The sequence below is a fragment of the Ixodes scapularis genome, unplaced genomic scaffold (genome assembly GCF_016920785.2).
Source record: "Ixodes scapularis isolate PalLabHiFi unplaced genomic scaffold, ASM1692078v2 PGA_scaffold0__279_contigs__length_252992795, whole genome shotgun sequence".
Taxonomy (NCBI): domain Eukaryota; kingdom Metazoa; phylum Arthropoda; class Arachnida; order Ixodida; family Ixodidae; genus Ixodes; species Ixodes scapularis.
Window position 1 is genome coordinate 117,026,336 of NW_024609835.1, and position 24,697 is coordinate 117,051,032.

General features: G+C 41.8%; 1 protein-coding gene across 3 annotated transcripts in view; it reads left to right on the plus strand.

Annotated features, from left to right (window-relative positions):
* Positions 1–24,697, plus strand: part of LOC8050849 (tropomodulin) — a 131,641-nt gene extending 106,944 nt beyond the window's left edge. For all 3 annotated transcript variants that reach the window (XM_040498908.2, XM_029968811.4, XM_029968812.4), the window contains 7 exons: positions 4,928–5,059; positions 7,027–7,116; positions 11,779–11,909; positions 16,757–16,864; positions 18,312–18,455; positions 19,565–19,712; positions 23,290–24,697. In XM_040498908.2, coding sequence (XP_040354842.1) covers positions 4,928–5,059; positions 7,027–7,116; positions 11,779–11,909; positions 16,757–16,864; positions 18,312–18,455; positions 19,565–19,712; positions 23,290–23,324 — 788 coding nt within the window. In that variant the 3' untranslated portion in view covers positions 23,325–24,697. The remainder of the gene's footprint in view (positions 1–4,927; positions 5,060–7,026; positions 7,117–11,778; positions 11,910–16,756; positions 16,865–18,311; positions 18,456–19,564; positions 19,713–23,289) is intronic.

Genomic DNA, 24,697 nt, shown 5'->3' on the forward strand with positions numbered 1-24,697 from the left:
TTTTTGCGTTCTGGACGGTGCCATGTTGCTGCGGTGCTCGACACAGGTGAACACACAGTAGGCACGTTCCAGGATGGCGGGGCACAAAGAAAGAAAAGCAGATATGGCAACCGGAAGTTGACGCCCGAAACACCGGGACGCAGGACGCCGGGAACTTTGTGGCCCCCAACGGTGGCCGCACTCCTTTCGGATCCGTGCAGACTCCGAAACGCTCGGACTGCTGGGACTGAGAAAAGTTGTACGTCAAGGGTAGCGTTTCCTGATCCTTTTTGTTTAAAAAGAGTCGCGCGTCAGCGCCTGAGTAGTGAGAGATTCCATCGTCGACGTCGGTGGAATCTCATCCGTCGACGTCCACCGTCAACGTCGACGGACGAGATGCACGAGATTCCACCGTCGACGCATATAAATCGCACCGCTGTATAAGGTGCACCGCCAGAAATTTTTGAAAAAAACTGCGACTTGTACATTGGAAAATACGGTATGTAAGTACACGAATACACAACACTGAATTCAATGACATGCATATATAAATACATAGTAGTATTTAGTCAAAAGTAAAGTTCCGGTAAACAATCCTGCACCAGGGATGAGAATGCCCTCAAGCACTTGACAAGCCGTTTCTATTCTGCACTGCTTCTGTTGCTTTGGCACACACACAGGCTACAATTTCGCTAATGATGATAGCCTTTTCTAGAGATAGCTGGCGCATGTTTCAGCCTTATCCCCGTGTTCAGGCAAGCACTCCAGAAAGTGGCAGAAAAAAAAATGTAAAAAAACGAAGGAGTTTTAATGCACTGAAGCTAATAAATTCTTTTTTAGTATCATATGGACGTTTGTGGCTGAAAAGAAAACAAACGAAAAAGCGGGGAAGAAAGTGGAAGCTCCATGGCCGCCTGCCTTTGTGGACGGGAAATGGCACCATGCGTGTCTGTCAGGATGCCGACAATTGTTAAAACTCATAAAACCATCCCCCTCCCCTGTGTAGTAGGGGCATGTTTCCCGCATCCCTGCAGGCACCGGCTTTTTGCATTCTCCCATTTTCCTCTCATTTGCCCGCTTGCTGCTTTAAAGATATTGAATGATACAGCTGTTTCTCAAGTGAGATCACTCATGTGCTCTCTTTACTTGGGAGTCCTAAAGGTTTTGTGTACTTTGCATAAAAGAAAATTAGATGACAAGCACTTCTTTGCTACTTTTTGCGTTGACAGTCTAAAACAGGGGTTGCCCCCCCCCCCCCCCCCCCCCCTTCGGCCCGCTCTGTCTCCGGTTCGCAGTGATTAGGCCCGCTGCAACGAAAAGGTTGTTGGCCGTCTTGGTTAAAGACCAATCAGTTGGCAACCCTAGTGTCATGTAAAGGGAGGAAAAGAATGTTGAAAGCATTCTTTGTTGTTTTCATGTTTCTACACGCACGCGGCCGCAATCAAGCGCGTGTGGGACGCCAGCCAGTTCAAGCCAGGTCAATTGCAGACACGAGCTTAGCCAAGACGCCAGCCGTGCTTACGCAATCATGATACATGAGTTGCTCATTTAAGCAGAGGGACTGCAGCAAAGGCAAAAGTGATCTTATTGCCTCCAGCATGCTTTATTCTATTTATGCTTTTTTAAGTCTGCTCGAGAGTGTTCTGTCATTTGTATGCTGGTGCTTCTGCTTCATGCACTTCGTAAAACAGCCGTCTTGACACAGTGTGCCGTGGTTCAAGAGCTTGAGGTCAAAGAGCTCACCCGACGACTTAAGGACAAAGAGCTCACACCGAAGAAAAAGATACCACGAGACAAGCATATCTCCAAAGTCGCAACAGTTAGAGCGAGCTGGGCAAGGACGACAAGTGCAGTCAAAACATACTCATTCTCGATTTAAATTCCCTTTTCACTGCTGCTATGCCCTCGAGTTGTGGTGACTTTAAGTTTGCATTATAATAGTTATAATATTTTTTTTCTTTTTAGGGGCTTCAAAACCTGTTCTCTCGTCACATTCATGGTCGTGTTATGTTTGTGCAAATACGGTGCTACATCCTTCCAAGCTAGCCGAAATCGTCGGGCAGCACGTTAGAACCAGAGCCGTCTTGGATGTTTAGCCTGAGGTTGTGGCAAGAGAATGATGTGAACACAAAACAAATGTTCCAGAGGTTAGATGTTCGCATGCTTCCATAATACCTGACATAAGTTTAGATGGTCATGTTTGTAGAACCTTTTGCAGTTACCTAGTTCAGATTTTCGAATTTGAGTGGCACCTCTGTTCCAAGATTTTGACTAATATCGTCCATTGTCCCATGGTGCACACTCGCATGTTCACATTCAGTCTTCTGGATTACAAATGGGCACTAATGTTGGGGTACCGGTTTGCAAATACTACCGAAAAATACAGACATTTTTTAACGCTGGAGAGTGGGGAAACAGGAAAACACGAATCTCCAAACACACCTGAGGTTTATTTCACAAAACAGGATCTTAAATATTCAACCAAAACAAAGGACCCAAATAGTCCAAGAGAAGACATGGAAGACAATGTTGACGTCACGCATACTCCACCAGGATACACATCCACCCCCAAGCCGAGACTCCACAACAAGGAGATGGTAGATTGCACCGTGATACGAATAAGAACAACTGAAAACAGAGTCAAGGTGAACAACCAAACGTCCACCAAGCAACAAGAGGAAAGAGGTCAATCAACTACTAACAGAACCGCAAATAGACAACCGTGACAAAAACCCAAACAGATTTTTAAAAAAGGAAGATGCATAGGGCAACGTTGACAACACAGATTCCCCACTCTCCACGGTTTAAGAATGGCTATTCTTTCCAACTCACCTGCACCCTTGCATTAATACTCGTGAGAAACAGTTTTCTGAAAACCGACAGCATTAATTTAAAGGAAGGCCTTAAATCACTAAATTCACCTTCTTGTTTCTAAATTATGGTAATAGTCAAAAGGGTTTGATTCTGCCCAAAACATAAACCTAAATGTATGTTGTCCCTAATACAGGGTGTTTCAGTGAAGGCTTTTAAAAAATCTCTGAAAATAGGGCGGTTGAGAAAAAAAAGAAGCTCTTTCCGAAAACAAACTTCCAGTCACGGCGGACGTCAGGAATTGCAAAAACTTACTAAGCAAAATAATTAACTAAAACTAATTAACTTCTAATTCGTGAAAATAAACATATTGTTCCAATGAGATACTGCTAAGTATCATGGAAATCCACTAAATCAACTCATTTTACAAAGATATAAGGCAGGGGCAGCATTTCGTACCGTTCTGAAAAACACTAGTAAGTTCAAACGCGTCTCTAGGTTTCAATTTCCTATCGGAGCACATCTTTGCGCCAGCGTTCCTGCTCTCCAGTGGCCGAGACACGCAGCACGTGTGCGCCATAGTTCCCTCCATCCTACGAAAGAGGCGAGGCAGTGGCTTTGCACCTCGGCCACAAGGGAGCAGGCCTGCTGGAGCAAAGATGTGCTCCTGTAAGAAACCGAAACCTAGAAATGCTCCCAAATTGAGTGTTTTTTTCGGAATGCTGTCAAATGCTGCCCCTGCATTAAATCTTTCTAAAATGAGTTGATTTAGTGGTTTTCGTAGATGCTTAGCAAATTTCTCATTTAAATCATATGTTTAGTTTCACGAATTAAAAGGTTAGTTAGTAAAGTTTAGTTAATTAATTAGCTAATTAGTATGTTTTGTATCCTTGACCATTCTCGCTTTGTTTGACAGTTTGTTCCCGTAAAGAGTCTTTTCTCACAACCAATCATTTTTAGGAATTTTTAAAAGGCTTTGCTGAACACCATGTAAATCACATCACTCAAAGCACCATCGCTAATAAGAATTTGGAAGTTACAGTGATATTGGACATCTTGCCACAAATCGTGTGGAGCACAGGAAGTTTATTTCTATTGTTCCTGTCTGTCTTTATCAGGGCTATGAAATGAACAATTGATTGAGGAACAGATATATAGACCATAAGCGTAATAATAACAATAAAGAAACCTCTGCAACAAGCTTGGCATTTACACACTGGAATGAATATGCAGCTTTGCGAATTGCCTTCATTGGGACAAGCACATGTTTGTACAGGTTGTCTTTTTGTCACTAGTACATCATTACCATGGCATGCCACAAATTATTTTATTGTATCATATTCTGTCTCATGCAATAATTTTTCCAGGAAGGTAAGTTGTCTTTGAAAGATAGTTTTCTGTTCCGTTTCCTGCTTGCTGAAGAAACAGCAAAGGTTATCCAATGCTAGAAGTTGCAGTATCTGGATTTGAATTAGTATTTGTGTAATGAGCTGGACAATTTGAGTTTTGATAACTATTGTCATTATTTTAATGGCTTCAAATTAGGGCTGGGCATTGATTAGAAATATAAAGCCAATTAATTGGCATTCTTTAATCGATTAATTGGTCGCATTAATGCCAGGCATAATAGCACCAAAAGGGCAAAAGCGCAGTTTTACTTATGTTTTGTTGCTCTTGATAAACTTCAATGCGCATTTTCAGCTGGTGATAAATGTGTGCAGTTGAGTACAGTCGAAAGATACTTGCAGATTATCATTCCTGCGGCAAAGTCATAGCAGAAAGAGTTTTCTGGTATTCTTCGGCATGATTATGAACGATCATGTTTCTTGCTTCTTCCCAACCTTCCATGAAGTGGCGCTGACTGTCTTTTTAGGACATTATGGAAATTGCTTTTATGTGGAAATTCTTCTACGACTTGACAAGCTTGCATTCCTAAGCTCTCTACCTAGAAAGTGCCTGCATGCCTTACTATAGCTTGCCATTTGGTGGTACCCACGACAGTTCGTCCAGTGTTTCACATGTCACCTAGTGTGTCAGATGTGTCGGGGGATGCTCCCTAGTGCGAAAAGGCGAGTTGGCCGTTACCATTGAAAGTAATTTTAGGTGACCGTCCCTCCCTGTGTCTCCCTTGTTGCAGGCAAGGTGTTTGTACCCCGCATCCAGCCCAAGCCCAAGCAGGACGACGACGTTGAGGTGGAGCTGGACATTGGAGAGGACTACGAGAAGGCCCTCAACACGGCCAACGAGTCTGAGCTTGTCGACCTGGCGGGTCAGTGCAGTGCTCGGACAGGGCAGAAAAGGGTCCTCGGGGCGCCAGGAAGTGGTAGCATGGTGCTCACTAAACTTGCATGGAACGGGCAAACTGTCTTACATCGTGGAAGTGCTATCCTGGCAGCAGCCAGAAACAGTCTTTTTGATGTAGTTCTTGGTAAAACAGCCCAAGCAGGGGACTTGCTCAAGGTTGAAATCGCAGTTGGACTGAGGACACTACAGCGATTTTGCTGACCAGTCTATCTACTCTTATTTCCACCCTTTCGTACGAAGGTGCATAGGTGACTGCCGAAATCGTCAGTGATTGTATAGCTTAGTCGGTAGGTATTTCGTATTTGTACGGAATAAACCATGCAACAACTGATGATTTCGAAAGTCATATATTCATGGTTGTGCAGGCAAGCAGCAATAAACATAGACTGCCCCACTAGCAAAATTGCTGCAGTGTTTACAGTCCAGCCATGCTGTCGGCCTTGGGCTGCAGCCAGAATAGCGCTCCCATGAGATAAGACGCAGCTCGCTTGTTCCATTACCGTATTTGCTCGAGTAATAGCCATGCTGTTTATGAACAAAGCCTGTGGGTCTGCTTTCCCACGGAGCGCAGGAATATGGAATCGCCACGATCGGCAGAAAAATGGCAGCTGTTTACGAGACAGAAACAATGCCTTCGCGCGAAAATTCTATCTACTCTGATCACGATTTTATGGAGAATCATGTTCTCAACCTTGTTATTTGCTGCATTTTTTATGCAGAGCGAAATGATTGGTTGTATGTGTGTTCTGCAGGAATGTAGATGCAAGGGCCTTGTTCATAAGAAGTGTGGCTATTACTTGAGCAAATACGGTAAGTTTGTAAGTACTTACACTGGGCAACACAGTTATAGCACAAACACAACATTGGCATTTTTTGGGGGCTATTTACTCTGACAAGATATTGACAAGTATTAAATTTTAGCTTATAATTTAGTGTCCCAAATGAGTGCTTTCATCAGCCTAGTAATTTTTACAGTGGCATTGCAATGCTAAGAGAAATGCAAAAAAACCTGGTGATTGCTTTTTCATTCTAATGGCTGTGTTTGCAATTCTGAGTTCTTCCCTGGATATTTTCTCTATAGTATGGTTTTAGAGTGTCTATCATCAAGGGCATAAAAACCTGACATACCTGTAAGCTCAGCAAAAATGCTTTTGAAGCAATGAAGATTTGTGAAAATATTGTGACTTTTTAAGTAGCACACTTTCTCTTGCCCGCATCTGCTCAGGACCTCAGCTCGCTTTCCAAGAAAACGCTGAAATGTAGCAGATATTGCGCCGGTATTTCAACCAAAAACACAACCATACATACTTTAAAACGAGTTAGTATGCGATTACCAGATGTCAAAACAATACCAACAGTGGTTTGGATGTGTCCGAGATGCTCTAACGTAAAAATCATTGCATCAAAACAAAAGAAATAAAATTACAATGACAGTTACAACAATATGAGCTTCCCAAGTAGAGGGAGCGATCAAAACTCTTGTTTTGAGAAAATTTGTGTAAAAGCTGTAATTGCATTTACCATACGGATTTCAATTTGCAAGATAAGGGGGTTTATTTTGAAAAAGTTGCTCTTTATGATCTTTTCTTTTTCAATTTACAAGCTGGGAAGGTTCTGCTGCGCACAGAACAATATTTAAGAGCTCGCTAAGTCTAAATTCTGAATTCTATGCAGTCGTAATTAATGCTAATTAAAAATTATGGTGACAATTCAGAAAGGTTTTTTTTTTTTTCTACATTTTTTTTAAGGTGTTTGTTTTCCAGAATTTGTTATGAGTTGATCCCTACCTCCCAACTTTATTGAAGGTAGCTGAAGCTTCATTTTATGCTTGACTGTTCCCAGACATGCCTTGTTAATGTGCATTGTACATGCTCAGTAATGTTCATGCAAGCTTACGAAAATCTATCATGTATGATAATTTGCTCTATCCAGCAATCCTTGGCCTGCACAGCATGCTGAGTCAAGATCAGTACCATGATTCCCTGACCAACCGGAGGCAAAGACCAGGGACTGGATTTGAATGTGAGTCATTGTTTAATTAATGAATGCATTTTTACTAGTTTACACATGGGATAAGTAGTAGTCATATACTAATTGTTTACCTCATCATTTATTCTGCAGTATGTTGGACTGGTCTGTGGGTCTTTGCTGTATCATTGCATTGCATTTGATTGGCAAGATTTGGTACAACGAGCATGTTAAAAAAAATCGCCCCTTTTGAAGTTAAGGGGGGACACTGACTAGAGATTTAACTTCTGAACTACTTAAGTGATTGGAATGAAATTTGCAGGGGAGATTTCACATAAGGTGGTAGGTGTATTGTGAAAACTTTTGGCTCTCTAGGACAATTTTACATGCCTGCATAATATGATGTGTCACTCTTTGTTAAGAAATCGATGATATGCAAATGAAGCTATTAAGCATCATTTTGACTGCTTGAATACAAAGTGGAGGATGTGGAACTTCGGGTTATCTAGATGTTATAACTCTAATGTAAATATTTCAGGAAGAGTGATTACCTCAAAATATGAGATGCATGCCTGCCCTATGTCAATTTTTGCAAACATAGATTTTTCTCAATGAGGACCTAAGGTTAAAACAAAATAAAGTAGATAGCCCAATTCCCCAGTAAATTTCAGTACAGAAACATCTTGATTGTGGTATCAGAATATATTTACCTTGGAACAAAAGATTCCTTCGAATGAAACTTGCAGCAAAAAGTGGAACTGAGAAAAATGCATCTGAACATTGAACTCCTTCACACATTGTTACTGCTTCACAATGTGCTGAAAAAAATTTATATCAACATAACTATTTGGCATATGGTTATCAAATTTGGTTTAAGGGTGTATAATTAATTTCTAAAACCGAAAAATACAAAATTAAAAAATAAATTAAAATTTTTTTTTTTTAATTTAGGTTTATGTTTTTTCTAAAGCAAGTAGGCAGGCAAGCCGGTTAAAGATAGACATGGTAACCTTTTTGTTTCTTAGACTAGTGTCCTCAGGTCAGCCACCGGCCAGGAAGAAGGGGTGTGGTTGAAGTGTTTACCTTGTTGGTTCCTCTGTGTTGGTTGCTTGCCTTTAGAGAGCATGTTTCTTGCACGGCTTCCTTATGTCCCTACAAACTAGTGTCCTCTTGTCAGTTGCCGGGGTCTTTTGTTCTTTGGGTCTTGCCTGCCTTAATTGTGTGACCTCAGGCAGCGTGTGTCTCCTTGCGTGGCTGTGGACCTGTAAATATGGTCTGGAAATTAAATCTTTCGCTGCGTTTGGAGTTTCGTTTCTTTCTGTCCTTTTTTGTGCCCTCGCTTCAGAGTTACCATGTCTACCCCTTTTTATGCTTTCTCGTTGATTTATGTGCCAACAAGTATACAGTCATCCAAACTAGGGCTTCCTGCATTTGCACCTTGAAACTCAGGAGTCACATTCGTCTTGTGAAGGTTTTATTAGAATACTGTGGCTAGTCAGTCTACTTTAAAATATGACGTCCTATGTCCCAACTGTAGGAGCACAATGTAGTCAATGCCGAGGGGCTTGGAAGACAAGGCGCTTGCATCATATAAAAGGAAGCGCAGAAAATCCAGGATCTTCCTTGTTGCTCTTTGATTCACTCATTGTCATTATTTTCTCGATTGGTTCATTAATTCTGCTCTCACATGTGCACCAGTTGACCGACATAACATGATGCTGTCAGTTTAGTGGTTGGTTTCTGTTTGTTTTCTTTATGTCGGTACCATCTCTCTTTCTGCATGTAATGTGCTCCTACGACACTTTTCTTTGTTTGCAGAAATTGCCTGCATTAATCTGTAGACAGTGACATACTTGCAGTTGAGCGGGGCCAGGATAGCATGTACCACGAGTCTAGTACCAATGTACTAGCACCTTTGTGGGTCGGACTTGAAGTGCCCTTTCTTTGCCCAGTTTCCAAATCGGGAATGTGGTAATGCGAGTTGGATGATGAATATTTGGAAGCGCATTGCTTTTTTCACAAATTTTGAAAGTTCCTTTAGTCCCTAGCTACGATAACCTTCAATACTACAGGTGCAGCATGACCCCTAAACCAGTAACTCAATAAAGGAAATGAACAAATTTCTTTGATTAGCCAACCAATCGTGATGGTTATCTTCCCATTGCAGATTTGCCATGTCCCGTAAGTTTGCAGTAAATATGGTAGTATCCATGTAGCTGCCATCATCTTAAAAAAAACAAGAGTCTTGTATACATAATAGACTATTGATTTAGACTATTTACTCAATAGTAAAAGCAGTGAATTTCCTTCAAAGAAGCAGTGCAACAATTTTAATGTTAAAAGAATTTGCAGCTTGTATTTTGTACATTGTTTACCTCGGCACAAGTGCGAAAAAACGCGCCACCTTCCCCTTAATCACAGCAATTCTACTGTGTAATTGCAAAAGAAAAATTTCCAATCTGCAGCCACTTGTGGTATTTAGGGAAACTAGGGTGTCACGTTGGGAGTACACATGTTTTTGTGGTGCCATTTGTCAGAAGTCAACAAAGCCATTCCCTCTGTGCGACTACCCCCCTCCCCACCGTTTTCATAGCAAACCACTTATTGTCCTGGTCGTTCGTCGCAACCTTCATTGATACTAAGCAGGTGCAGTGCTCTGTTGTAGCCGAATCAAACCATGAAAAGTTAACTATTGTAGAGGGAGGGCCCTGATGGTGCAAGTGTAGGGGTACCCTGACCTTCGATTTGTTTGATTATTTTTATAAAAGCTAGCGCATGCGTGAAAAAAGTATTTGGTTACTGGCGACATAGACCGATTCCCGCAAATAATTGGCCAAAGTACAAAAATTGTTGCACCGCCCCTTTGAACACACGGTATTGTAAGTTAGCGAAAAGGAGGCGTGGTGACATCTGGGGGGACTACACGCATTTGCAAGTGGATTCCCGGCTTAACCTCAGACCATGCGCCGAGGTGAGACACACCTGCACTCCAGCCAGGGTGTTTGCTTGTCAACGTTGCCAGGTGTCTCTTGCCGAAGCAAATGCCACTGAACATCTAGGGACTGTCAAAAAGTACTTAAAAGCACGCAGGTGTTGTCTTCGGCCACCAAAGCGCAGAATACAAATGTATCAAATGACCGAGCCAATAGCAAATACATGCTTTAAGCAACTTAATTTTTGCGAGGACCTAAAACATGATGGTGCCCATAGAACAAAGCAGATACTGGTCTATACAACTTGTATAGACCAGTATCTGCTTTGTTCTATGGGCACCATCATGTTTGTTCATACTGATGCCATGACACAGTAGGGGGCTGCACGTTTTGCAACATTCCACTTTTTTTAGAAACCTTTGCACATGTCGTAGTGTAAGAGTGCCAGAAATACTTACTGTAGAATTCTGTACATCCACCCATTCCATACTAAGTGCTCACCTCCAAAACTTGAAACATCTGAAAAAATATGCACAGTACATATATCGTATGTAAATTTGATGACCTGACATGTGCCCATCCCCTATTTTTTCGCAATTATCTTCAAATTTTGAGTGGGCGCTTGCTTGGTTTTTTACTGTAGTCACCAAGCTCCAAGAAGGCTGATGCCAAGACTGCTGTAAAAAGCAAAAATCTTGTTTTATGCGCAGCCCCTCTCTTCACAAAGCCTGTGCTTGAGGGTATTATTTTCCATTTTTATCGCAGGGGGCTAGGATTTGGGACATTGGTATATAATATCACGAAAAAGAGATCCCGTGAATATGTTTCCTATCGTAACAAATACAAAGCATACCACCCTGATTCATGAAATTTCGTGCCCGAAAAATATTCCTAAAAACCACACTTCTCCGAGTTCGTGAAATACAGTCTAAGCTCGTTACAACAGACCTTGATTTTGACCAAGATTTTGGTCTGTTGTAAAAGGAGTATATTTTATGCAGATATGAAGTTGATTCAATGGTATGTAGAGGAAAACCAACCGAACTTCACAAATCGGTATGTTATATCCAAATATCTGTTGTAACCAGGTCTGTGGTAATGAGCTTAGACTGTATTGAGTCCACGAAAATAAAGTTGTTTACAGTGGTCTCAAAAGTGCATATAGGAATGCTCGAGTAAGTCCTTCCGCACCCTCGTTATCAGCAGCTGGTGTTCTTCCGTGATGTGCAAAGAGTATGCTACTGCGGTGCATGTCATGCTGACGTCTGGGGATCTATGCGTACTGGTTACCCGCAAGAGGTACAAGACGGGCAAGACATAAAAAAGAACACACCTTTCTCCGAGCAAGCCCGGCAATCAAGAGAAGCCCAGCCCTCGCATGCCTTTGGCCACACCAACGTCTTTTTCTTCCACATGCTCCCCATCACAGAACTCATCATGGCTGCTGCCCTTTCTGGTCGGTGCACATTCGCACACTCCAGCATGGCGGAAACGTTAGGCTACTCTGCATCGCTCAAATTGGTGGGGCTCGGGATCCTCTCTTGCAAACAAGTATAGTGAGACTGTCGTAATGCTTAACAAACAAGCCCATGGCCATTTATGAACAAAGCCCGAGATTGAGCGATGCAGGAAAGGGAACGAACAGATCGTAATCACGTTGTGTTTCCCTTCAATCCCTCCAGTTTTGATTTTTTTTTTTTACTTTCTTTTTAAAGATATTGTTTAGTTTTCTTACCCAAGAGACAACTAAAAGCTGACCTGTGGCTGTTTATTTGTCTTTCAGCCCTTGTGAAGGCCTCCATGCCCAAGCCCCTCCCCATGGAGCCTGACAATGACACCAACACTAAGCAGACGTCAGACAAGGTTGCCGACAATGACCCTTCTCTCAAGACTCTCAACTGGAACAATATCAAGGTGGGCAACTTGGACAGCTTTTATGGTGAAAGTGGGCGTAGCGGAGGGAGAACGTCGGGTGGCCTATTTTGCACGCCAGTTTTAGCGATGGTGCCCTGCCGAGAATGCCGGTAATGACTGATGTTCATGTTTCCAATCTTTAACCCTGTCCTAAAGGCCCGCTCACAACCCCAACATCGACATTTTTTTCATTAGTGCAAGCAACTGAAAACGATTCCTAGGAATCATCCTAAAAATATCAAGCTTGAGAACTGCGTATTTGCAGAGAAAAAAAAATGTTTTCAGAAAGCTCGATTTGAAACACCCGCCCGAATTTCTGATATAGTTAGCGAAATGGTGCACTCCTTGACTTTTGGATGACTTCAAACCTTCAAACAGGAAGTGTTTTTTAACTTTCACTCTTTCCCTCGCATCGCTCATGGGCACGAGCGCGTGCCATCCGGTCAACCGTGAGAGTATTTTGCGAGTCCTTTTTTCGCACGCAGACGACTCGTCACTTTTCAGTGCCTCTTTTTTTTTTTAGCAGTGTTAGTCGGTCTGAAACGATTTTTAAGAAGGTGAGGAAGAAAATGACGTGAAGCAGACCTTAGTTAGCGACGTGAGGGGCAACGTTGCAAACGTGCTGCATGAGAGATAATCTGAGAGGTTACCTGGCAACAAAACGACTCGTCCAAGCTGTCCATGACTTCCCCATCATGCGCACCCCTCTCGACGCCCTCAGCACAGCCGCCAGGTGCCACCTTATTGAGAGTATGAAGAAAAAGCTAGGCGACGGTCGATGTTTATCATTAACAGATCCGGTCTGATTGTTATTTTTCGACGACAGCATTGTAGTGCCTTTACAGCTGTTGTAAAAAAAAAAGTTTTGTATGAATGACAATAATAATTATTACAGACATGCAGCTTGCGACAGCTCTCAACGTTTTCAAAAATGCCTTCACTAATTACATCACTAAAAAAAAAAGCAAGGAGGAGTGCAAATTAGGGGAGGAGGACACAAACTTCAACAAACTCTTTCATTTGCCAGAATTTCCTTTTTGGTGTTTTGCCACACATTTTTGAAGTGTTTGAGATTGTTAAAAAGATATTGATCTTGGGATTTTCTGTGGCCTTTTAATGAAGAGCAAAGTCATCATAACTGTTTATTGCTTCTATGATTATTTAAAGACATCATGAAATGAATTTGTATTTTTACTCCATTTAGTTGGTGCAGCTCGGACTTCACAGGATGACATACATTTCTCAATCGTAGTAGGAGGTTGAATAATTGCTAGGTCAGCAACCCTTGTGACGTTCAGAGAACAGTGATGTGCCCCCATGTGTTGTCCACTGGTAGCAACAACAATGTTGATACTAGGGGACAACTTTGTTACTGCGTTGTCTATGCCCTATTGGCGACTGCAGCAAAATCAACGGCATCTAGCTGCTAGAACAGAAAGCTGTGTCGGCAGGTTCGATCGCCAGCCTTCTTGAGCGAATAAGATATTCACAGCGTCGAGCGATGTAAAAAAGAAGCCGTGAAAGCAGGTTCGAAGACATGCAATTAAAATTCCCAATAGTGACTGTCCTAATTAATAATGTGCTTTCACCTATGTGGGTGGAAAATGCCGAAATATAAAAAATACACATTCAAAAGTAGTTGTGAATAATACTCTATTCGATATTCACTTCGAGGTGAACTGCGATATTGATATTTTTCCAAGTGTTGGTCGCGGCAGGTTAGCCCCGTTGAGTGCTCTTCTTACCGAGCATCGGTGAATTGCAGAAAAGTCCGACAAAGCTCTTTTACATGTATTACTTCTCTGCCATGCACTAGTGCTCAGTAAGAAGTGCACTCAACGGGGTGAAAATGCTGCTATTAACACTTAGAAAAGCACAAATGTTACAGTTGCGTGCTTAGAAAGGAAGCACACTTTCAAAGTGATATGGTGGAAGCATGCACCTGGTGTATTTAAGAAGAAATGGCAACTTTAATGTTGATATCTACATTGCAATAAAATTTTCAATATTAAACTGGCTATTCTGCATGAGTGTATATTAGGCAGGGATGCCCTGACACCTTGTGTTAATCATTTGTGACTGAAGAAGAGATACTTGCATATAGCAAGAATATTTTTAAATCTCCTCAATTAGGTATAGGCTTAATTTTATGTAAAATGTGTCGTTTACTGGCTATCCCAAAGTAGGCATTGAGCTTTGTCAGGCCAATCTAACTATTAGTGATGGACCGAATCTGCCGAACTTGAGATTCAGCGAAGTTCGGCACTTGCGAAACTTTTGAAGGAAAGTTTGGCAAAAATTTGGCAAACTCCTGCGCACGCGCGAGAATGCGACGGGGCCACGGATTGCAAATGGACGGTGTGCAGTCGTGCGGTTACCATCATACAATGTAGTACTACCAGTGGTTACGGCAAGGTGCGAACTAGGTGATGTGGTAACTGTGTGTTTGTCAGCCTTTGCGAGTGTGTTCTCTTCAATATTTTCTACCTCAAGAACAGAAGATTGACCAAGAAACTATGCAAAAATGATGCCATCCACTGCACAAGTGACAAATCATGCGGTACATTCAGGATAACGTGATTTTCATTTGATTGTTCCAGTGGTGCAACCAGGCAGTTGCTACGCTGACTGATAAGTAACTTAAAGCAGTCCTCGCCATTATAGCAATCCCGTTTTTGGCTCACCAGTAGTGCGTGCCAAAACAAAATCATAATGCTTTTAGTGTGATTTTGCAGTTTTCATCTATCCACACAAAATTAAATACAGAACTATCATGCTCAATGTTGCACATCCGACATTCTTAACTCTTACCATCTTCCTAATTGTCTCGTGTGTCCGAATGTCAGAAACCAGTATTTTAAAAGTTAAAAAAGGAGACGTTGCGAATATGAGACGCACACTTTCATGCAAAACTGAAGTGACTCAAATTGAAAAACATGCATATTGGCAATAATATTGTTCTTCTGGTGAACCTTGTGCCGTGATTGCGTACCAACGATGTTGCTACGCACAGTTCTACTCAACCTGATTTGTCGCAGCACTTCTGGAAAAAGTCGCTTTAAAATTACCAGTAAACTCACGAAAATGACACCGATACAATTATTTTGTAGAATATCACCTTATTTACTAATAAATGTGTCAGTGTGCATCCAAAAAGAACCTAAAAACTTTTTTCGCACGATAACGGTATATAAACTTTTAGGTCTGGTAACAATGTATTTTTGCCGAATCTTTAGAAAAGTTTGGCAAACATTCGGTGTTGCCGAATCTCAAAATTTGGCGCCGAATTTTTGATTTGGCAAAGGTTTGGCCCATCACTACTGACTAGATTAGAAATGGAAAAGTGGAATCTTGGGTACAGCCTTCATGAGTTCAGCTGGGTTTTCATTTAAAGCATGGTGCAGTAGTGAAAGGCTTAGAGAAGCTATTAAATTTAAAAAAATTTTGTCAAAACCACTATTAGCTTTGAATTTCCTCCCAATTTAAAGTTTATTCTTTACACACGTTTACAAGCTACTCATCTGGCTACTACATACCTTAATATATATGTTTAGAGAATTAGCCACTTGTTTTGAATTACCGTTTTCGAAATGTTACCCTTGCCGCCATCTGTTATTGGGAGAATGTTGAGGTTAAAAACAAGCTCATTATTTTGTGCCTCTCACGTCCGTTTTTTATGTTTTAAGGCGAAAGCCTTATATGTCCCGTTACGCAAAAAGGTGGTGTCGGCATTGTGCCTGAAAGATAGCCATAAATATATCTCATCAAACAAGTGCCGCTCAAGGTCAAAGTGGACACGCCTCAGGAATAAAACTCAAAGAAAAGCACAGTAACGCAGGTGCTTCGTCACGGAAGCCGTGAAGCCGAGAGGGCCTGTGCGATGGGGGTGCATGATGTCACCATTGGAGGGAGCGCCGTGTGCAAAAGGAAGATGTGCGCTGTTTGTAGGAATGTGTTCGCATTCCTACACGTTAGCAATCTTAAGGGGGGACACGACCGAGAAAAAAAATTTCTGCAAAAAAAGTTGATTTTGAAAAGTGACATACATATTTACATCCAACAACATCTAAAGAGTATTTTCAGAAAGTTTAATTAGTTTACACTGTATAGTTAATTTTTTATAAATTATTTTCTGTCCATCGAATCTAAAGAAAAGGTAGGATTTGGAGCACTCGGAACACATTTTTCTCCGTTCCGCTTTTTGGTATTTTTAGTCAATCTATCGTTTGATAATGGCAATATAGAGAAGGCTCATTCTTCACTTTCCTGACTGAAATTTAATAAGGAATGCGGACGTGGAATTTTTTTGCCACTTGATGGATATCTTTTATAAAAAAAAATGTTGACATTTTGTCAAAGACACAGAAGAACAAAAAGTTGACCAAATTTGCAGAAGAGAAAATTTACAGAAATAAATGACTTTTTACAAAAAAAAAACTTTCCATAGCCGCACCCCCAGGCATTCTGCTACATATCTAGCGAATAAAGATCTTCAAATATTGTAACAGTTTTCCGATGATACATTAACTAAACAATGTAGGCATGTTGCTGATAGAAGCTGCTCTAATTTCCTTCCCATTTAACCGACAAACCTGAAATTATGTTATGCACACTTTAGCATGACCACCAGCCTACCATGTAATTTTAATACACTTTAAGTCAAGGGTTCAAAAGTTTGACCCGCCCAGGGGGTGTGTCCCCTTAAGTGTCTTCAGCATGTTTTTTCTATGTTCATCATCATTTAGTAAGTCATTTTTACTTCAGTATTTCACAAATAGAATTGTTTTTTGTGTTTTTGCTGTGAGTATATGTAGCGAATGTTCGATGTCTTTTAATTGCATCTGCAGAATATTCGACGAGAAGATTTTAAGAAGCTGTTTGAGGGTCTTAAGAAAAATACGCACCTCGAGTCTCTGTCACTGGCCAACACCGACCTGACCGACAGCTTAGTGAAGGTAAGTGCCCGATTTACTAGTTTGTTTTGTGGTCAAGTAGTAAACTCTCATTAAAATGATTAAATATGATAATTTCCTAGCTATGATTGAAACGGATTAATTACACTACCATTTCTTTCAATTTATGTGAGGCCCTGGCTAGGTAGCTATTTGCACATGCATAGCCTTTATGTTGATAAACCCAGTCTTATTCTTTGTTTATGGAGCATGTGACTAAAGTGGTTGCACTATGTCTATTCAAGCTATTCTATGATTCTCAATCGCTTGGCCGAAATCACTATTTGCTATAAATTCCGATTCAAACCTGCAGTTCATTGCGATAGATGTTCGTGTTCTCCGGTTTTCACAGAGATTAAGATTCTGGCTCGTCACCGCAACAAAGTAACTAGAGAAATTGATGAGGTGTTTTTTAGTTCTATGCAGTTCACTGGCTACAGATGTTTGTGTTTCCAGTTTTCACGGAGGTTAAGATTCTGGCTCATCACCGCAACAAAGTGACTAAAGAAATTGATGAGGCGTTTTTTTATTTCTATACCTATGGAGCGGACACGTGTGTAAGTGCCCCGTCCGTGGGTTTGGCAGATGACGAAATGTCTTTCATTAAGAAATTCGGCAGATTTGTCTAAGTGTTTCGGGCGTGCCTCAAGGGGGTGGATTATGTTTTATCTATCTTGCATCTCTTATGTTTTCCTTTCTGTTCCTCGCAGGTATAAACTTCAGTTGCCAGTCAGCATTGTGTTCGTTCACTTCTCGTTCTTGTCCCTTGTCTTTTTTTGCGCTGTTTCCAAATTTGACTTTTAATACCATTATTAGATTTTCAGTGCCAGCAATTGTCAGTTTACCCATTTACTGTCAAGTGAAAGTGGCACATCTTGTAGATACTACCTTGCTATTTTTTGTGTTGCCACCACTGAACTAGCAATAAATGCAAGGTGCTGAAATGGACTATATTGAGCACTAAAGCATTGTCATAGTGGCTCATCAACACTTGTTGTCTTCTACTCAAGTGACTTGTGTTAGGATCTTTTCATAGGTCAAGTCTCTATAGGATAGCCTCTTTACCTTTCTGAATAAAATTAATTCTTTTCTTGTTCTTTCTTTCTTTTTTGAGGCTGTCAGGGATAATTTGACAGTCATTTGGAATAGTCATTATAACCCACAGAAACTATAGCACAGAGCATTGAGCTTAAGTTGCATCAGATCTGCACTTCAATCAAATGTAATGCAATTGTGCCCAGGAAAGTGCCAGTGGAGACGGACATGAGGAGGGGGGCCTCAAACAAGTGCTTGTCCATGTCCCTTTCTTCGTGTCCGTCTCTGTTGGCACTTACAAGTTTCCTGAGCATCATGCACAAACCAGTCCAATAACAAGTCTTTGTGCAGCTAGTAGTAGCTTTGGCTGATAGTTGAGAGTCTGCCATTATAACCGGGCTCTGTGTATTTGCAGCGCCTGATTGAGGCTGTGAGGCAGAACAAGACACTGAAGTCGCTCAATGTGGAGTCCAACTACATCAGCGGCCCCACGCTCAAGGACCTGGTTGCGGCCACAAATGTCACACAAACGCTCGAGGAGCTGAGGGCCTCAAACCAGGTATGCAAGGCGGCTGCAGTGCCCACCCAGTCTCTTATGTCTAGTTCTCAGTTTGCACATTTCTGAAATTCTAAGCTAATATTCAATGTGTGCACTCAAACTGGCTTATCTCAGTCTAAGATCAGGATTCTGTGCCCAAGGGTCGTTTAGCTTGACTCCAGTGCAAATTCAAAACATGCATACACTTTGTAATAGTTTATCTACAAGAAACAATGTTGTATAACGTGGAAGAATTGGTTCAACTGGTTTGTTTAAAATCCAGTCAGTCCCTTTACAAATTATATACTTGGTCTATTTAAATGCTGCAGTTAGAGGCATATGCCGTGTAGTTTCCAACAAATGCCCGCATCATCATTTCGTTAGAATTAGAAACTTGCAAGGTACCAGCAAGAAAAGAAAACCAGCAGGTCTTTCGAATGAGTGCGTGCAAATTACTTGCATGCGCCACTGCACAAGGCAGCTGTGGCAAAAGGTGTACGGCCATGCAGGTTGCTCACACGAGTACCTAACCACTCACAGGGGTAACCCTCAGGTAGTGACTGTTTTTAGACGGAGGGAAAATTATTATTTGCACCGATAGATAAAATTACCTCTAATATTATGACAGTCTAATGCAAGTTTGCCGTGTATGGTCTGCGATATTGGTTCCCAAGCCACGCGAGTTGGTATGGCCCGTTTCACCTATGTACTGCAGGAGACGTCGTAAGTCATGCTAATCAATCCAACACTGTGAGCACGTCACGTAACTCCACACCCTGCCCGTCCCTGCTCGCATCCGGAAGGTCACGTACACTCGCACGAAATCGAACTGGCTCCGATGGCTCGTAGCGTTTGCTGCGGTCCATATTAGGTGAAATGGAGTATAGTAGGTGTCCTTTTGTCAATAGCTTCTTTCGTACAACTTTTTATTCTTGCATCCCAAAGAATTGCCCACTTTCATTTTTCCCCGTTTACCTCTTCACCCGAGACGGATGTTGTTTCGAAACTCTACGGTAGCAACATTTTGGAGGCGGTTTCAGGGGCTGGAAGCAGCACCTAGCCGCACGTTGGTTTTCCACATTCTCTTCCCGATGCTCGAGTAAAACCCCATCCGCACGCTGCGATTCCAGAGGCCCATGATCTTGGGCAACAAGATTGAGATGGAGATTGCACGGCTGGTGGAGAAGAACAGGCACCTGCTCCGGCTGGGCATCTCGTTCGACGTCCCTGATGCGCGCATGCGTGTCACCCAGCACCTGCAGAACAACTACGACCGCCGTGAGTTCCTTTTGCGAGGCTGCGCCATGGTCACTTGCAGAATGAGAACAGCGGGGCGAGTCTTTCAAACGCCCGGCCTCCAGATCGCGTTTTGTGCCTCCCACCACGCTCTGGCTGGGCACGAGCGCTCAAGGTGCACCAGAGGCCCAAACGTTGTTGAAGGTTTGGAAGCTTGCACTGGAGGCAGGACAACTGATGCCCCTCCCTGCCGTTCTTGCCATGTCAGTGTCAGTACTGCTATGCAGCTGGGAAGAAGCTGGAGACTAAGGAATTACTTTGGTAAAGTTTTTAATCTGCAAGCCAGAAAGAAGATAAGTATTATGCTGATACGCTGAATTTAGGCCACAGTCTCGTTGTGTGGTACAGCACCATACTTACCGCTGTTCTAAAATTTTGTGTTGCATGGTACAGCACCATATTTACCACTGTTAAAAAATTTCATAGTTCTCATATATTTTATTAGTACCATCCGAGGTGGACAGCATTCTTCCTCTGAAATCTTTTAAATGTACAGATGGTGAAATCCGAGCAATACTAAGCTCAGTATGCGGGCCTACAAGCCAGAAGGCTGAGACACGAAGAACTAAAATTGTAGCTAACCATGGCAGTGCATGCTCCAAAAAACTTTAATTCTGTTTAAAAAAAAAAAATTCTTCCCTCATTTTTTTTTTTTAATGCAGTATTGTAAAAATGCAGCATTTTAGGTGTATAGCTAAGTAGAAGGTAAGAGGGTCATTAACAACGAGTATAGTGTCTTTTGGAGCAATCATCTTGGCCTCGTTTATGGTCCCGTGACTTAGCTAGTTTTATAATTTGCTAACCTCGAGGCAAGATAACGGTGTTTTCCTGCTTCGTTTCCTAAAGCTCTGCTTTTCAGACATCCGGTGGGTAACCTAAAGTGACCAAAGAAAGTCCCAAGTGTTAGATTAGTGTTTTCATGCTCCCAGCAAGAAACAAAGCTTGGTTGCAATACCATCTGTGACCGTTTTCATCCATCATTCAGGCATAAAGGAAAGCATAGGTTCTCAAACTAGCTTCCCAGGAGTCCAGATGTCCTTTGGAACACCTTTTTCGGGGTTTATTCGTCAATTATTCGTCGCCCTTGCCTCTAAGTAAAGCATTTCTCCAGCTTAAAGGGGTCATAAAAAAATGTGTCTGCCAGATTTTATTTTTCTTACAGTTATTCAACCACAAAGACGTTGATTCCATGGTATTATGCCGAAATATTGCATCTGCACTTTATAAACAGTGTCTAAAAATCATGTTTTTTCGGACTGTCGGTAACAACCCTACTTCAGCAAGAGCAACAAAACGTCACGATAGATATGTAGATAGGTTGAACAGATATTCAACATTATTAAATCTTCAAATGATAAATTGGCACTGATAAAAACATTGAGTTGTTTATTAGCGTTCTTGCATTAGACTTACGCCATTACATCACATAATTGGGATACAGCTCCGGTTTCAAACGTATCCGGGTCTTCTGTCGCTTGGTAACCGTCGTAACCATGCTGCTCATCCCGCCGCAGCTCGCATTTGTTTTGGAATGCAGTTGTGGAACCTCATGGTGGATTAGAACTAAAATAAAACAGTAACGCAAAAAAAAAAAAAAAAGATATGATTAAGTTTTGGTTTAAATCCCAAAGCAAGGGGGGACGCATGCGTGTGATCTTTCGACTATCAGTACATCCTTTTTGGGTGCTATTTTAGCGGGCGCTGTAGGACGTTGCAGTTTCTCACGACTGGCTTTATAGTTGTGAGTTTCCCATTTATTTCCTTTACCATGATCCTCCTCAGCACTAACTCGACATTGCCGTTCCTCAGGTACGCAAAGACGATTCATTTTGCTTATATTTCTAGCCTTCTTGCCCTTTTTTTCCTGCGAGCGGGACAATGATTTTCTGGTTCGCCTTTTGACGATCAAGTCAGGATGCGGCTCAACCGATCAATGTTGCAAACAAATCCCCTCAAACTCTCCCCTGTAGCGCAACATATGGTGTCGTTGCACGGCTTAAAACCTAAAAACCGACCGCGGTGTAATAGGCAATGCTAGAGCTTAATTAGGTCGGCCATCTTACAAGTGTCTGAGTATAATATCAGACGTCAGATGTCATCATTTGATACTATGCGTGCGGGATATCATTATGGTGCCACTGTTGGAACAATGTTTGACGCTGTCTTCGCCCACGGAGTCCAGTCTACATTGCCATCATGTGCAGCCAACAAAAATTCCCTATTGGTGATCTGTCGTGACGTATTTGTAGAACTGAGAGGAAAGCTTCCCAGGAAACTGAAATTATCTTTTTTATGCTAGTAAATGAATCCAGACAATCGAAAGAATGAATCTGGGTTGTATAATAATGAGCAAGGATTCCAAATAGACAAATAGCTCAGAATTTTGGAAAGACGTTTCACAATCCCGTAAATTTTTATTTTTTTTTTCACAAATGATGTTTCCTAGTGATTGTGCTTTGTTTCAAAAAAAAAATAGAATGAAAAAAGACGCACAGTTTCTTTTATTATCTTTAATAGGAGCACATACAGTGCTTGCAGACTGTTCAGGATTAGAGGCATCGAATTGAAATATTGAAGGCGAAAAGTGGTCACTTCTTTTCCTTTGGTTTCATTATAAGGCGCCCGCTTGCGAGACATTTTGGCGGTTTCGTATTTTAAATTGGAGGTACTTTACCAAGCTTTTCCATCAGATGGTAAGCTCTCGTCCTCCGAGTTCAATTCTGAGAAGCATTACAAGTCTAATGCCACTACTGCCAGAGCAGCCTACATGTGAAGCAACCATCTCGCTCGCGCCTATTACGTCCGCAGAGCGTCTATTTTCAGAAGTAGAAATATCCCCAACAAAGTCGAATACTATGCGATTATAAGGTTATAGTTTGCGTTTAGGCAAGCCCTTTGAAGTGTGTAATTGCCGCCGTACATGTACGGCAATGACCGTCAAAGGGTTAAGATTTAAGCGCAGCTGAGCCACACATTAATGCGTAATGATGCATCAAACACTCCCATTTTTCTTCACAACATTGGGTGCACCGTTGTCAACAAGGTCGTTGGCTGCGGCAGAGATGGGTTTCATGGCTGTTACAAAAGGACTTAGAATTTCTGACGTAAGCCAAACAGGCCTAATTTTTGGAGAGTACAATCTGACATCTACGGTCTCCACCAATATGAAAGACCTACTCAAAGTAGATAGGTACATGGCTGAGACGGTGTGGACAGTTCCATGATGTGCTTAGGGGAGCGAAACTGGACATTGCAGCCAAACAGAATAACTGACAAAGGACCTTTCTTCTCTCAGAGGGATGTGGAATCGCCCAAAGCATGAGCGGCGCCCCCACCAGTAGCCTTTTCAGCCTCGTGCTCCGAATGGGTCTTTTATATTGGTGGAGACTGTACCTTACTGTTCTATGTCTCATGTACCAGTCTTACCAACAATTTTAGAAGAAAACCTCAAGCGCCACTTGGCCAAAGTTCACTGCTCTCCAACACCTAACCCTTTTAAACACTGTTCGTTATGAGCCTTTTCTCTTCTGCAACTGATTACCACTCTGTCTCTTTTCAGTGCGACTGAAACGCACGGCATCCGGCAGCACCTAAAGGAAATCTCGGCGTTTTCAATCATTTTTTTTACAGGAGGGGAGAGAAAATTGTGTTCGCAACAACTTGGCGTTTGCTTTTGGGACTTTCAATGCTGCCTAGCGGTGCTGTTGATGGGATAAGATCCCGGAGTGACTGTTTTGCGATCCTGTCTGCGTTCTTAGATTTGTTTTTGTGCCGTGTTGTGTGGTCCTGTTGTGTGAGCTCAAGTGCATTTAATGCAAGGACAAGCTATCTGCACAGTCAAGCCAATCGGCATTAACGCTGCTTCGCTCTTTGGGCCGAGATTTGAGACTCTATCCTCTGCTTTGCAGGTACGGGCTTGCTACATGTTGGGTCTATAAAACTGCGATGGGGTCAAATATCGTGTGGCCAGCTTTGCCAAGAGGTTTGTTGCTCTTGGGGTGAAATTGCAGATGGAAGCTTTAACCGCTTTGACACAATGAGTGGTGTCCACTATAAAAAAAAGAAAGAGATCCCTCTGCTTTCGTGTATCATGCTAATCACAAACATTAAGCCTTGAATCTGTGCAATGTGTATAGGCATACCCATTGCTTGAGTGCTGAAAGCTAATGCATACAAACACCAGCTTCTGGCTTCTGTGTGAAAGATAAGTTTCTTTCTATTCTAGACTGACTAAAGCTTCATGTGGTTGGTAAGCGGCTGGTCATGAGACTGAATCACTGCCTAGAATGGGCTCAGGAGGCCATTTTTAAGATACTATACCCAGGATACTGAAGAGTACTACTATTTCAGTTCAGAGTACTACTACTATTTCAGTTTATAACTAAAGTGACGAATGTATCATCTTGTGATTGTGCATCTGCAGGAAATATTTGTGAAAGCTTTAGATAATCTTCATTCTATAAACAGAAGATAGGTATGTTTTTAGTGATGTGTTTATTTTTACTTACTAGATCCAAAATTTATTTACAGACTTTTTTTTATCATTTATTTTTCCCTTTCTGATGTAACCCTGCTTTCTACAAGGAACAGAGCTTATTGGAACGTAAAAAGGGTATTTTTGTTACGCCATTTCATTGTTTTCAAATGCAAGTCTGTTGCAATGCAGATTTTTTTTTTTTTTTTGTGTGGCAAGAAGATAGGCTGCTGTACATACAAGCTATGTTTATTTGGAGTGTGTTCCAACGGACAGCTTTGGATACGAGCTGTGTCGTCAGTTACAGCTCTTGGTGGTCTAATGAGAATAATGTCATCTCGCCAAAAAGTTGTGCTTTATCCTTGTTCTTGGCATTATACTTTTTTCCACCATGCATGTAATGTGTACTATACTGTGCTCAATTATCTCGAGCTTTTGTGGACTCCTCAAAATATGTAATCCTGTCTCAATTAAACATATACCAGTGATAGCA